At 43.4% G+C, this 15,847-nt stretch overlaps 1 protein-coding gene across 1 annotated transcript in view; it reads left to right on the top strand.

Moving 5' to 3' along the window:
- Positions 1 to 3,421: 3,421 nt before the first annotated feature.
- Positions 3,422 to 15,847, top strand: part of LOC133001439 (protein unc-13 homolog B-like) — a 42,328-nt gene continuing 29,902 nt past the window's right edge. The window contains exons 1-11 of the mRNA XM_061071014.1: positions 3,422 to 3,545; positions 4,333 to 4,355; positions 5,047 to 5,096; positions 5,229 to 5,304; positions 5,914 to 5,919; positions 7,757 to 7,831; positions 9,676 to 9,895; positions 10,329 to 10,556; positions 14,324 to 14,465; positions 14,836 to 15,005; positions 15,233 to 15,348. Of these exons, the coding sequence (XP_060926997.1) occupies positions 3,422 to 3,545; positions 4,333 to 4,355; positions 5,047 to 5,096; positions 5,229 to 5,304; positions 5,914 to 5,919; positions 7,757 to 7,831; positions 9,676 to 9,895; positions 10,329 to 10,556; positions 14,324 to 14,465; positions 14,836 to 15,005; positions 15,233 to 15,348 (1,230 nt within the window). The remainder of the gene's footprint in view (positions 3,546 to 4,332; positions 4,356 to 5,046; positions 5,097 to 5,228; positions 5,305 to 5,913; positions 5,920 to 7,756; positions 7,832 to 9,675; positions 9,896 to 10,328; positions 10,557 to 14,323; positions 14,466 to 14,835; positions 15,006 to 15,232; positions 15,349 to 15,847) is intronic.

Here is a 15,847-nt window from a genome sequence, read left to right as displayed (position 1 = left end):
ATAAGATTGAGTTCAACAGAGTATTCACCTTCAAAATATACAACATCTTCATATTATAAAATAATATTCCTACACCCATCCTCATATATTCATATCATACGAATGGTTTCTGGTTTCTACATAAGCAGAGGAAATGTGTTTGCAAACACAGCACTTACTCTTTCATGTTTTACAATGTTTTGAATTTGAGCACAACATGTTTCTTTAATAATGGGGAAGAGGTCAATCTTTATTACAGAAGGAATATCATTCCTCAAATGTCTTCTTCTTTTCTCTGTTTTTTCTATTGACTTGGATGTTGCAGTGGTTTTGGTGTTTACAACTATTTTATCTCTGTCTTCCCATTTTAGCCACGGACCAGTAATATTAAAACGTTGGACTAAATGAAGTTACAACAGGCTTTTTTTAACAAATGAAAAATGACAGCAGGAGCTTTTTGATTGTAACTCACACCGACCATGTGGGTAGCTAGATAAGGACAGGCCGCTCTGTCGAGAATATGTTCTCCCGGAATCGCTTCAACGGACAACATGGAGCAGGTGTTTCCCCTAAAGGAGGCACCAAGACCAAAGTCCAGCCAACCAAAAAGAGGGCTCCGAATCCTCGAGTAGCACTCGTCATCCGGGGTAAAATACATCGTCTCCTGCAAGGATCTGCGGACCACCATGTCCCAGAGTCCCAGCAGCACTACTACGCAGGTATTGAGGATGAGGAGGCGTCATCGACAACAGAGGAAGGAAGGCAGGAGCATAGAAGGACATATCCAAAGGTTAGCCAGAGGACTGGAGATTACCCCTTAAAAGTGCCAAATGGTAAAGAACATGGAGTGGCATCAGGGCCCCCATGTGTTGGAGAGGTGGAGCTGAACAGAGAAGGATGTCTAAGAATACCCTGCACTCTGCAGCATAGAGTTTGCAGATCCCCAGCAAATAGGAAGCGTATCTCGTTTGAGAGTGAAACTCGGATAATCCCTGAGCAGACGCGACCGCCCTACAGCCCAAGTAGCCCGGACATGAATGGTTCTAAATATGCAGGAGCAGCTGGAAGGGAATTTGCTTCACCCCGTAGTCGGCCAAAGAGACCATACTCTACCGGAGACTGTTTGGACTACAACTTCAACAGGGCTCTCCCAGGAACACTGCTAGAAGAGGACGAAGACAAAGAGGAGGAGTCAAGTGCCATCATTGATCACATTCTAAAAGAGTTGAGGGGGATCAACAAAATCCAGGAGGAAATCTCCGACCTCAGGGACTACCTGACCTCAGTTCGAGGGTCAGTTGAGGAAGTGTCATCCTGTGTCGATGCTGTATTGTTAGAGATTGAGGGCATCCGTTCTAATAAGGCTGGTTCGGGGGCACATGCTAGTACATGGTCAGGGGCAGGATGCAAAGATGGATCATCTCCTCGCAGAAGGCCTGCTAGTGCGTATGGCAGTTTAGGGAGCGCAAAGCCAAAGTCTGATTTAAATCTTTTCCACCAAGTCTGCAGTGAGCGCCATAGCGTCCATGGAGAATTGATGTTACCAAGGGCTGAGGAGTCCACTGTTTCACCCATCGCTGAATCAGTGGATCATCAGGACCTGGAGGAAGCTGATGATAATTCTGACCACAGTTCAGATATTCCAGTAGGTGCTATAGCAAGGAAGCTCAGCTTTGGCTACCTTGGGCAGGATGGCCACGACTATCCAAGCACCAGCTCCCTGTCTTCTGGTCACAGTTCAAAGTCTGAGTCAGACCTAGATAGACCATCATCTAGTCATGGGAGAAAACAGCAAAGACCTGACGACAGGGAGGAACACTGGACTAACACTGGACCACCACACAGCGCCACTGCAGAGTCTGTGTGGCATCAGGAAACTTACGTCAGGGACAGACGTCGGGAGTTGCATGAAGATGATTGTAAAGGTGCTGGTAGCTGGGATCACTACAGTGTCGGAGGATACGGTACATCGGGGAAGTGCTCCACAGGAAGCTCAGAACATCTCTCTGGTAAACATTACAACTCACCTGCCAGTGCTTCTAGCAGGGAGGAGTGGCAGTCACGGAGGAGAAGGTCCCGAACCAAGTCTGGGACTCATGTTCCAGCAGACACCAACCTTGGTAACCCCACTGTAGGATATGAGTGTGCTACGGATTTATCCTACCCTCAAAGTTCTGGTTACCATTCAGTTGATGGGCATGATGGAGAAGCAGAGTTTGACTATCAGCAACCGAATGACCTGAGCTACACATTAGACTCCCAAGTTGATACCTATCAGGAAAGTTATTTACCCTACGAAGAGTCTTCAGAAGTGACGTGGAGTGAGGCGTACTTGTGTAGCGCTGAAGCTGGTGTAGATGGGCCATTCCTTCAAGAGCCTGAAGTCGGTAACTTGGAAAACTGGCTTCCTCCTCCTGGCTGTGCCGACGTCCCAGCTGCTGGTTTCAATGTCAAGCGTATAGGTCGAGCTGTACTGGATTTCAGCTCCGCCTTACGGGGGGCATTGCGCAAGCTTGAAGTACCTGTAGCTCAAAATCCTGGAGAGGAAACAGACTTTGATATCACGATGCCCACAGCTGAGTTGCCTTCGAACCCTTCATGCTACGACACACAATTCGAACAATCTGACGAACAAACATCTGGTAAAACCAGGAGGAAAACACACATGGTTGATAGTAGTGATGTTGTTAGGGAATTGATCAAGAACGGTTCTCTAAACAAATCAGATCATTTCTCTGAGCATATTATTGAAGAAGCCACTAAACGCCTTATCTTGGAGTCTATGGACGTCTCCAAACATCCTCCTTATTCAGGCAAGGTTCCCACAAGCCAGGAAGAGCTGGCAGTCTGCACGGACCCAATCTCCAGTAGCACTGCAGTATTACCTCCACCTGAAAGCCTTACAGAACAGCCTGCCGGAGGCCACGTAGGAAGCCATGGAGGAGGCCATGCAGGAAGCCATGTTGGAAGCCATGTAGGAAGCCATGTAGGAAGCCATGTAGGAGGCCATGTAGGAAGCCATGCAGGAGGCCATGTAGGAGGCCATGTAGGAGGCCATGTAGGAGGCCATGCAGGAGGCCATGCAGGAAGCTATGTTGGAAGCCATGTAGGAAGCCATGTAGGAGGCCATGTAGGAAGCCATGGAGGAGGCCATGTAGGAAGCCATGTGGGAAGCCATGTAGGAGGCCATGTAGGAGGCCACGTAGGAGGCCATGCAGGAGGCCATGAAGAAGGTCTGGAAGACACTCCTGCAGATCTGAGTGGAAAAGCCCAGATTTCCCAATGCACCACCACAGAATCTCTCTCGGTCTCCCTCTTGGCTGATGAACCTGTAGCACCAGAGGAGCAGGGAGAAACCGAGGTGCCACTTCCAAACCAGTTAGCCACCGATATCACTGCCGCAGAGGGAGATGCAGGAGAGGAACCTGTGGACTTAAGCCAAATGGACGAACGCAGGCTGAAGTGCCTGAGGGGCTTCCAGCAGATTCTGCGGGAGAAGAGAGAGACCAGACGCAACCTCACCAGTATGACCATGTCCAGCTTCTCTCAGGAATACTTTGAACCAGGTAGTCATCACTGGATTTTAAGTTAAAAATCATCTTTTTTTGATTATGAAAAGGATTCTTCTTTTCAATTTAACTAAATAAGTCATTCTTTACTTTTATTCTCATGCATGAAAAGATACATTTTTTATTTTTGTCTGGTTGTTTTTCCTCAATCATTCGGCCCTGAGGCTAAAAGAAGAAGCATTTATTGAAGTTCTTCTTTGTGATTCTAAATGTAAAGTCTTGCCTCGTTCCACCTTTGTGCTCCGGCCTCTCGCTGCTGCTGAAACCCTTTGATCCGTCACAGCTGCAGTGGGATGTGCACCTTGATGAAAGGATAACCACTGGTATTCTCTTTGAGGAATATCTACCAGCGGTTATGAATAATCCCCTTGCACCGAAAGGTCTCTCTCGAGTATTTACTTTACCAAATGGTCTCTGCCGATACTGTAATTGTATGCCCCCCTGGAGAGCGATGTATCAGCTCCCACTCACGAGCCCCCCCCCCTCCATTCTGAGGCTCCTGCAGTGACCATTTGCTGAATTAGAAAACATTAATTATCTCCCTGGAAAGCGAGCGTGACATTAAAGAGGAAGGACAAGGGAGATATTAGGAGTCATTTTCATGATAAATTATACATGTTAATGAAACATTTATGACCTCAGACCCCATCCAGCGGGAAACGCTGCTTTTAGCGTTACCGAAGCATTTAGAACAAAATGAATAATCCAGGGTGAGTCTTGTTATTTCCGATAAGTCAAACAAGTCCATGACTGTTTTCCTTGTTTCTCTTGTGCTGTTTTACAGATGGAAGCCAAGATGGAGATCAGGTTACCTTTACTGTGGTTTCTCTTCCATTAACATTATTATGTCTTCTCATAATCATTTACTCCTTCTATACAGTTTTCTTTCCATTCTGTGGACATTTACTCCTGTTGGTGTTACTTTCTGTTTCTATTCTGTTGGGAAAATAGTCACTGAAACCATTAAAATCCTGTGTTCACCTTCACAGCTAATTGAAGAGCTTGAGGTTTCACGAGACTTCGGCCTCAAGGCACCGGGGGCCTAATAAGAACATTTGTTGTTTCCGTCATAAATATAAAAATTGCTACACAGGAGTAGGTCTGTATTGATCAGGACATCGTATTGATGAAAACGAATATTGATGCAGAGTCTCTCAGGCTCCTGTGTTCCTACGGTCACGCTGGTATTTTCTTTACTAGCTGTCAGACAGAAAATACAGTGAGAGGAAGCAGGAGTCGATACGTGGTGCGTTCACTGGGAGGAGGTGTGGTTCGGAAGGTGTTTACTTTACAAGGTGGAACCAGATTTATGATGCTCACATATGTATGAGGACCATATAATTGATTGAAATGCTTTCTCTGGGATTTAGTGCTGAAAACTCAACCAACCCAGTGTTTTTCTCTGTGTGTGTGTGTGCATGCTCTAAGTGTCATGAAACCAATAAATGCTGTCAGCCTTCAAATGGCTAAATGTTTGACCTCTGACATCTTATTTCAGAGCCGATATCAAGATGGTGACCCCAGCAAGCACCCGTGGGCCAAGCCAGGGTCAGTGAACACCTCCTGTGTGTGTGTGTGTGAAAGAGACAATATGATTACATGAAACAGTGTTTGGATTTATTTTCTTTGCTAAAATATTGATCAATGCATCTTGGTATTTGTGTGTGTGTGTGTGTGTAGGGGCAACACCCCCTTTGGCATTGACAGCATGCCCGACCTTCGTAAGAGGAGACCCATTCCCCTCGTTAGTGAACTGGTGAGTGCAAGTTTCTAAACATCATATGTTTTCATTTCAATCACCTTCTAAATACAAACATCCAACATATGATATAATAAGTTATACAGGTCCAACTGAAGTCATCTTTAAGCCCACTTCTTTTTAAGTATTTACCATTTAACCGGGAATGTGTAGATAATCACATTTAGCTGTAAATCATACAAGATAGAAATTAAAATAAACACCTACACCAGCTTTGTGTAGAGATGTAGACTCAACACTGAATTAACTGATTCTGATCACGAGACAAGCCATAAATGTCATTCCTCTTAACTTATATTTATTTTATTTATTCTGTTTAGTCTTATAAACTAGTAGCGAGACTGTAAATGTTGTGTTTCTCTGCTGCTGGACTGACTCCAGCCTGGTTGAGTGACACCAGAGTTTTTCATCACCAGAGTACAAATATTTGCAGGCTGTATACCTGTCGGTGCACGTACTGCACTGTGGTGGCCCCGGCTGTGAAATCACTTGTTTGCGTTTGCCAGATATCTGGAGGGAACCTGCTTCTCAGTCTCTAACCTTCTCTCTCTTCTCGTTCTCCCTCCTCTGCTCTCGTCGTCTCTCTCTCTCTTCGGCGACCCTCAGGCGATGGTGAGTAACCGAGCAGTGAGATCTCAGCCGCTGCGTTTGGCCATTTCTTCGTTTTGCTTGGTTTCAGAACCTCTAATGTTTCCTGCAAAGCACTTCGATCCACTCACTGGGAAGGTTTCAGACATCTGGTCTGAGCACGCACACATATTTAAATACAATTAAAGTCATATCTGGTATTGTTCACCTGTATTTTAATATATATCCAAAAAAACACAGGAACAATCTCTCTGCCTGTGGATGCGTTCAGCTTCCTGCAACCGGTCGACTCTTAGCGAGAGGCTTTTATCTGTGATTGGTGTTTTAGCTACAAGTCCTTTAATTACCCGGCTTGTCTTGCTTTGATTCAGTAAGTCTCCAGTTCCATTTCTTTAATTACACACTGTCCTCTCTGAGCAAACAAACGCTGATGAATGCTACAGCAAAGTGAGACTTTATTTTCCTTCCCTTCAGTCTCACGTCTACTTTGAAGTAGTTTAGTTGGTCCAGCGGCTGAGCTCCGGCATCTGAGCGCTGAGAGCTGTGAATATTCACTCGCTGAGATCTGAGGGACTCGACTCGTCTGATTAAAGAAACTTGTCTCCTTTGATTTGAGAGGATCCTCCAGAGTGAAGGTTACTTTCACGAGAGAAGACAAGTGGGTGCAAACTGCAGCCGTGAGGGATGAGGAGGTATAAAGCCTCCGGGGGGACATTGTCTAAGTTCATTAAGTGTAGTGCATGTGGAGAGAGGAGGAAAGGAAAAACAGAGCGAGATGAACGGACACGTTCTGCAGGCGAGCAGACGTGTGTGTGTCTGTGTGTGTGTGTCTGTGTGTGTGTGTGTGCGTCATCTAAAATGAACTAGATTAAATACAGCAAACAACTTGCACGTTCAAATACAGTTTGAAATGAAGAGTTAAGCCGGTGAATCACAGAGTAAATCAGCTTAACTTCATGATAACTGACAGCGTGTGTCAGTGAAAAGCTGTGATGGTAAAAAAACAAACAAGCATCTGCTTCAAACACATTTCTCAGGTGTGTCACCGTGGGATGAAAACTGCATTTTAAACTTCAGCTTGTTTCTTGTGCTGGAAATGAAGAAAACACTTTCTGAGACGTGGGAGAAACTTCCTGCCGAGGTGAAACCAACTGACACTGGTCGACAACAGGTCCTCAGATGTTACACAACAGGCCATAGTGAAATGTTAGAGGAATCCATGAAGGAAAAAGCTGCAATAAATCACTCTTACAGCTTCCAGGTTATAGATGGCCCCAATATGTAGCGTTTATAGGGTTAAGAAAACGTCTGTTGAAGTTTTTAGGCATAGAAACAAATGATATCAATCAATCAATCAAATTGTATTTGTATAGCCCATATTCACAAATCCCAATTTGTCTCATAGGGCTTTAACATGGTGAGACATCTTCTGCCCTTAACCCTCAACAAGAGTCAGGAAAAACGACGTTAAAACCCTTTTAACAGGGTGAACAAAAACGTAGAAAGATATAATTCCATTCGATTTTATTTAGACCATTTCGATTATAGTGACAAATCTTTGTTTGTTTCTTTACTTTGGTTTTTCTAGACTTTTTCTGTGCGAGTCTGGAGTTAAGTTAAGTTATTTACTCCACACCAGGTAGTTAGCAGCTCCTACATTAGCCTGAGTTACATTCACAGCCAGATTTTGGTTCAGTGGGATTAATAGAAGAAGGGAAAACTCTCCGTCTTTTCTTTATGGATCAAACCAACCACAGCCCCGACACTGAGGATTGATCTCCTGACGTTTTATCACCTTCTCTTTCTCCTTGTTTTCTGCGACTGTTTTAATTTCTGCTTCTCTCCTGTTTTCTTCCTTCAGTCTATGATCCAGTCCAGGAAAGCTGGACTCGCCCACACACTGGCCACACGGACGTCCCTGAAAGATGAAGAGCTTGTGAGTTGCCTACTACATACGACACACACACACACACACACACACACACACACACACACAGAGACACGCGCACACACACAGAGACACGCACACACAGAAACTACGACTTTATAGTCTTCTACAGGAAGACTGATGGGACACACACACTTCCACACACACCTTCTCTCTACGCTGACTCTGACTCTGCAGCATATTTTTTATATGTGAGTTCCAAAGTATTGTGCAGCTTCCAAATTTAGCTGAGTCAGCGTTGGGGTTTAATGGAGCCAGCGACGGAGAGACTTCTCTGACTGGATGAGATTTCATGTTGGTTTATGACTCTTTGTTTCAGGCCTTCTCTCCTCCACTGTGTCGAATGGTGATTACATCATATCAAAGGAAAATTTAGTTTTAATAATTTAATATTTCAGTTTAATACTTTTTTAAATATTTCAGTGTGGTACATATCAACATTTGAAATAGTTTTTGCCCCGAGGTCCGTGTGACGTTAATCTGACCCTGGAAACACGAGTTCTGAATCTGATTCTACTGCAGTCATTCATATTATACTATTTATGTATCTACTCAGAACCTGCAAGTTTTTACAGTTACTGACTTACCCTGGTTTACAGATGGCTGTTACACAGAATACAGGAAATGATCAAGATTCTGTCTCTCTATATATTTTGATATGTACTGTTTGTTCAGACTCAACTAGCAGATGGAACGAGCATATGTAGTGAAATATTTAAAACTCCTCTGTGGGTTCAGCACAACAAACACACATCTTGAGCCAAAACAGACAAGCAACAGCAACTGTGTTTTTCTATGACTCCAAACTACAACCATTAAATCTGACCCGAGGGGAAACGGTCCAAATATTTAAAGATCCACTTTATCCAAACACAGAATTCTGTCCATTCCCTGTTAACGCAGCTTGTTTTCTGTTGATCATCACGTTTCCTTTTTAAATATTGATTAAAACAACAAAATGTATCTGAGACTCAAGGATCCTTTTTGAACTTTTCTCAGTAAGGAACCTGCTCAGCGGCATCTTTTCTCTCGTCTTGGACAACAGCCGTTACACAGGCTTTGAAAAGAGATTGTACATCTGTGAAGAAAATTAAAAAGCTGAACATTGTCGGGAAAACCAATTTTTTGTCCAGCCCATTCATCCAAACCTTTTTTTAATCATAATAGTAACGGCAGCAACAATAATCGAAAGCTGTACAAGAAAATCTCTTTGTCCTTAAAGTTACGAGATGTTTTACGGAGACAAGGAAGTAAATCTGAGATAATAAAGCACAGGGCAGAAAGATTAAAGTCAAAGGCATGAAACAAAGATGAATAAAAGAGAAAGTATAGAATAAGACTGAATGCAACCAGAGCTTTAGATAACAGACTGTAAGAAAAACACCACTACCACCACTATAATAATAAGCAGGATGGATGATAGTGACTCAACATCAGTGTTCAGCGAATCAAAGCGTGGAGTCGAGGTCTCGTCCTCCAACTCTCTCGCCTACACGGGACAAACGCAGAATTTACTTCATCAGAGGACAAGTTGAGAAAGATAAAAAATGTGCACCATCATTCGCAATCACATTTCTCCATAATCCTAATGGAGGCCACCTGAGATTGTTCTTTAATTAACACTCCAACACCTTATTCCACATTAGTGCTGCAGACGATTCTGTGCAAATCACAAAGAGTGTGGTTCATATGGTTTCCAGTGCTTTCATTTCTTTATCATTATTACGCCCTTGTCTTTTGCTGGTTTGTGTGTTTTCCCTCCTTGTTGTATTGTCGTCCCTCTCGTTATTTCTCTGATTCGTCCGTTTGTGTTTCTCTCTTCGCTCCGTCAGAAAACCCACGTGTACAAGAAGACGCTGCAGGCTCTGATCTACCCCATCTCCTGCACCACGCCCCACAACTTCGAGGTCTGGACGGCCACCACGCCCACGTACTGCTACGAGTGCGAGGGTCTGCTCTGGGGAATCGCCCGCCAGGGAATGCGCTGCGCCGAGTGCGGAGTGAAAGTGCACGAGAAGTGCCAGGAGCTGCTGAACGCCGACTGTCTGCAGAGTGAGTCCACGTGTGTCCAACCCCCGGGGAACTGAATCCCAAAGAGAAACACGGACAAATATCGCCTGGTGTTGACTCACACAGAATCGTTCCTCAATATTTTGTTGCTAACGTATTTCTTCCTAACAAACTAAACTTCTCAAGGAAGTAGAAGCAACATTTTTTATTACAGCATGAACCTGTGTAAAGTTTTATGTGAAGGAATCATTCAGGTTTACTTGATTTTCTCCAGAGAATTCGTTTGGCAAAATAAATAAAAATTTTAGGATGTCGGTTTGAAAATGCTAAATAAAGTTTGCACCAAGTTTAAAAGGAAAAATGTGACAAAGAATGATTTAAATAAGGGTTGACTTTGGTGTTGACAGTTTTTTCTAACCTCCCGGACTCATTACCAACCCTCACCTTCTGTTTCCTCCCCTCTTGTCTTCTTCAGGAGCGGCCGAGAAGAGCTCCAAGACGGGAGCGGAGGACCGGACTCAGCACATCATCATGGCCATGAAGGACCGGATGAAGATCCGCGAGAGGAACAAGCCGGAGATCTTCGAGGAGATCCGGAGCGTGTTCGACATCTCCAAGATGATCCACGCGCAGTACATGAAGGGCATCAAGCAGAGCGTCCTGGACGGCACCTCCAAGTGGTCGGCCAAGATCACCATCAACAGTACGTCCAACGCTTTTATCACCTTGAAATGAAGAAGTCTATTTTAGGCCCCATTGGTCCGGCTGACTGGGATTAAACTGGGAACCTGCTGAGGACATTTTGTGCTCACGTCACCTGACAGTTCCAGTGATTTCTGTGTTGTTGTTCATATGTGAAAGACAAAACTCTGGAGAAAGTCTAGACCCTGATATCAGGCGTCCTTTGCTTTACTTTGTTCTTAAAAGACAAAAATTAAAGTAAGATAATAAGATCCATTAATTATTCCCTAGAAAATTGGTGAAGATAAAAACACACATCTCACAATGTAAAAGAATGTGGGAAAAAAACAAGCTTGTCTATATAAATTCTTCTTTTTAGTTAATTATCTTTTTCCACCAAGTTTCATGGGAATCTGTTCAGTCGTTAATCTGCTGACTAACGTAACAAAGCTCTTTACAGCAAGATGACTGTTTTTACATATTCAGTTCTGAGTCACGTTTATAAACACTGGCTGCAAAACATAAATGTAAATATCACTTGAAAACATACAACCTGCTTTTCCTTATTTAATCTAATTCTCATTGTCCGGTCCCTCTCTGTCTTCTGTGTTTTTCCATTGTTATTAATGTACCTGCCGGAGCTGCAATGTGAGGCGTGTAGCAACAGGATAGTGTGTGTGTGTGTTTGTATTATCACTAACATATGAGTGTGTGTAACACTCATCTCTCTGTGTGACATCGGTCTGCAGAACAAACTCAAAGTTACATCTCCTTGTTTTATTCCCACAGTCGTCTTCAGGCTGTTTGTTGAACTTGCTCCTTTCAGTTTATTTAATAATGTGAATAATGGATTTAATCATTGCTTCTTTTACTCAAATGCTCCGTTTATTCTTATTCTTGTTATAATTAATCATGGGGGGGGGAGCAGGAAGAGCTGGACTAAATTTTCTCAACAGGAAAAGTCTCTTAGAACCTGAAGAAGAAACTCGTGGTCGTCAGCAGCTGTGAAACACCTGCCTCCTTCTACCTGTCAACCTGATCTGACCCGTGAAGGAACATTGAACTGTTCATCTGTCGCGTTTATCTGCATCATCACAACCACCGCTGTTTCCATAGCAACCAGCAGACACAAATACACAACATAAAGCGTTGGCAGCGTTTCCATGGCAGCCATCACACCTTGTCTCCCCGATCAGCGGTGATGAGCGTCGTTAGAGACGAACGAGGTTCCGGAGCCGGAGCTTTGTTCAGAGTGGCTCGTGGTCAGCGGTGGATTCTCATCTCTCGCTCTCCTGCTGATCAGCGTCAGGCCACATCTTCGTTCTCACTCCAGAAGCTGCAAATGGTCGCGGACGTTTAGAGGAGCAATTAAAACGTTTTTCATAAATGTGTCTTACAGAGAATTAAACCCTGGAGCTGAAGGCATCAAATCGTCATTAACTTCACCAGGAGGTTGTGTGTTCTCTCGCCTGTGTGTTTGTTTGTTGGTTGTTTTGTTGTTGATGAGCAGGATGACACGACATAAACTCACTGGATTTTCATGAAACCTGGTGGAAGGATGCAGCTCATAGAATAACATGGAAAATAATTCGGTGGTTTTAGGGTTTTTTTCAGCATTTCCCCAGATTTCCCAGAGAATAATTCATGAATCCTTAGTGAGTGAAATTTGGTGCAGCTTGATTTCAGGGATTGTTTGGCGTTGGCAGAGGAATGAGCTCCACTGAGTGATGCTCCAGTTTGTTTGTTTCTCAGCAGGATTATGTAAACGCCTCTGAAAGGATTTTCACTAAATTTGAGAAAAACGAATGTAGGATTATTTGTTTAATTTTTTGTCATTTTTCCAATTTCCTAGGAAATAATTAATGGATTTTGATGAAACAAACCTAGCACAGTGTTTTCAATGTGGTTCGGATTCAAATCAAAATCCACATGAAATGGAGATGAATGTGGTTTCATAAGAAGGAAGGTTTTCATTTGGTTGGTTTTCATCCTTCCTCTGTTTAGGAGTTCATGAGTTCATGATGGTTGTTGTTTTGTCGGTTTCTTGGTTAAATCTAAGAGGACAGATTAACATTGTGTTTGAATTATTAATCTGAATGTTCGGGACAGAACAACAACGCTGTCCTTCAACAGTCGTGCAGAACTGACTTTGCAAACATTGTTTTAAAGGAAATATAAATCATTCGAGCTGTTTTATATACTCTCTTTTTCTTTTCACATGAATCAGTCGAGTCCCTCATGTGAATCACACTCAGACGCACTTTTAACTCAAACCCAGTTTTGTATGTGAGTCAAGCTGCGATTGAACTTGAGGCCGGACTGACAGTCGCTTTGAAAAGTGTGTTGACTCAGGAGGGAATATCTGCTCTGATTGATATTCAAATCTGTCTCTAGCACAGATGAGACGCAGCAGTCGCAGTCGCTGAATTAACCAATAGCAAAGTTATGTGGACATTTTAAGCTAAATTAGAATTTTGCATTTAAACACACGGCACAAGCAGGTTTGTAAACGAGCAAAACGTCCGTGAGAAGTTTACACGTCTCCTCGTGTCTGAGCCGGTTTTCTCCAAAGTCTAAAGAAAAGGAGATTATAATTATTACAATATTAAAAAGGGTTTGGTCGTTAATTATCTCTTGTCTTGACGACCTCTCACTTCACAGCACTGTGTGCGGCTCCTTCTCTCTCACACTTCACTCACACTGTCCACACAGCTGTCGGGTCAGTGTCTCTCCGGGGGAGACATGGGATCGAACTGCCCCCCCCCCCCTCTGGTTGATGGACGACCCGTTCTCCCTCCTGAACCGCAGGAGATAAAGTGATGTGATTGTGAACACAACAACAACAACAGTTATAATAATAATATCTTATTGATATATCACTTCTCAGAGCAAAGTTACAAAGTAGTTCAAGAAATAAAAACAGAATACAAACACAATCATAAAAGAATAGAAACATTAAAGATGTGACAGATATTCAGGCCTGACCTCCCTTTACCATCGTAAAAACTAGAATCACATCAAATCAGAGAATATGTCTCGATGAAATGACGCTTTGAGCTTTGATTTACTGACGGTCTGCTGTTGTTCCTCAGTGTGAGAACCAGTTATGAAGCGTTGATGTTGCTTGAATCAGATGTGACCTCAGTCCAGATCCTGCAGGTTGTAGATACCGTGCCCGTGTTGCTCAGCTGTTCAGGCTGCAGCTGTAGTGAAGATGCTATAAATAGTAACTCATCAGTATCTGCTGCAGATCGCTCGCCTGCCTTCTCACCTGGATGAGAGCAGGTGTGAGTTCATCCTTCAGTTTACACGTCCTCCTCTGGAACCTGTCGTTCGTCTCAAAGAAACGTCTCCGGACTCTCATCAGCATCCGTCAACACCGGGTTTCTCTTCTCTATTGTTTTAAAGACGTTAAGAGTAAATGTCACAGAAACCTTCATCTGCTCCTCTCTGACTCCGACTCTCTCAGCCGTGAACATTTTCACTTGTTGCACAGAACTGTGAAACATCAGGTGACAAGTGTTTTAATATAATTAGATGAGGAAGAGAGTTACTCAACATCTGGCTGTGAGTCAGGAGCGTTGTGTTACGAGGTTTTGCGTAACTCTGTGGGTGGAATCTCTTGTGTGTGTGCGTGTGTGTGTGCGTGTGTGTGTGTGTGTGAATGAGAAGCAGAAAGATGAAGGGGGAGAGTAGGTGTTTGTTGTTCTTATGTAATTGTAATAGTCATTCTAACTGTGTGTGTTTGTTTGTGTGTGTGTGTGTGTGTCTGTGTGTGTGTGTCATCAGTCGTCAGTGCACAGGGTCTCCAGGCCAAGGACCGGACGGGCTCCAGTGACCCGTACGTCACCATCCAAGTCGGCAAAACCAAGAAGAGAACGAAGACCATCTACGGGAACCTGAACCCGGTCTGGGAGGAGAAGTTCAGCTTGTAAGTTCAGATTCTTTTGTTTCCACCTGAAGGAAAAGTTCAGCTCTGAGACGTCTCCAGAGGGAAATAGAGCCAATAAATACTCATGATTATCTGCAAACATGTCGTTCAACCTGGAAACTGTAACAAAATGTTTTGAAGTTGAACCTGAGAACAGAGGCCGACACAAGTCTTCAAACAATTGTAGACATTTTTCACACATCAGGTTTATTTCCTTGCAAATCAACGAATACTTCCAGGACTGTTACCATAGAATAAACCCTGTTCACAGAGTTTTTTTAAATAGTTGTGAATGCCGAGTTCCTCCAGTCGTGAACTGTAAAACCCTCCACCCTAACACCACCCCCACTGCCCCCCCCTGTCCCCACAGCGAGTGCCACAACTCGTCGGACCGGATCAAGCTGCGAGTCTGGGACGAGGACGACGACATCAAGTCTCGGGTGAAGCAGCGACTGAAGAGGGAGTCGGACGACTTCCTGGGTCAGAGCATCATCGAGGTCCGGACGCTGAGCGGAGAGATGGACGTCTGGTACAACCTGGGTACGTGTGTGTATCTGTGTGTGTGTGTGTGGTGTGTGTCTGTGTCTGTGTGCGTGTGTTGATTTAATCATCAGTACAGTCAGTCGGGGTGTTTACTTCTTCAGTTCTCATCTTAGATTAAAAAATTAAATTCTGAGTGCTTTATCAGTTGTGTGTAATTTTGCGTGTGCATTTTTGTCGTGTGTGTGTGTGTGCGTGTGTGTCTGTGTTTGTGTGTGTCTCTGCAGAGAAGAGAACAGACAAGTCGGCTGTGTCTGGAGCGATTCGTCTTCATATCAGTGTGGAGATCGAGGGAGAGGAGAAGGTGGCACCGTACCACGTACAGTACACGTGCCTTCATGAGGTAACACACACTCTCACACACACACACACACACACACACACACACACACACACACATTGTGCATTAGAATCAGATGTCTGGAGTATCTGGTTTCTTTTGTGTTTCATCATCACTTAATTGTTGAGTTATTAAAGCGAATCCTCACGTTGCAGAAATGAAACCCAGTGAAAACTTAACATCTGTGTCTGATTAATGAAGAATTTATAATTAATAAAAATTCCTTCAGAATACGTAAATTTCCACCACTTTCTAACTTTCTGCAAATTTTGGTAAGAAATTGAGCATGGTAAAGCCCTCAAAAAGCCAATTAATTTGCCTGAATAATAATAATAATAATAATAATAATAATAATAATAATAATAATAATAATAATAATAATAATAATAATAATAATTATCCTTATAATTTCAATAGGGCCTCACCTGACCTTTGATCAGTGCTCGGGCCCTTATTAATGATGCTATTTGTTCCTGAAGATACAGTCAAATAGTGAATGTGC

Source organism: Limanda limanda, chromosome 5 (assembly GCF_963576545.1).
Source record: "Limanda limanda chromosome 5, fLimLim1.1, whole genome shotgun sequence".
NCBI lineage: Eukaryota > Metazoa > Chordata > Actinopteri > Pleuronectiformes > Pleuronectidae > Limanda > Limanda limanda.
The sequence above is the reverse complement of the archived record's forward strand: the minus strand, read 5'-3'. Positions and strand labels throughout refer to the sequence as shown.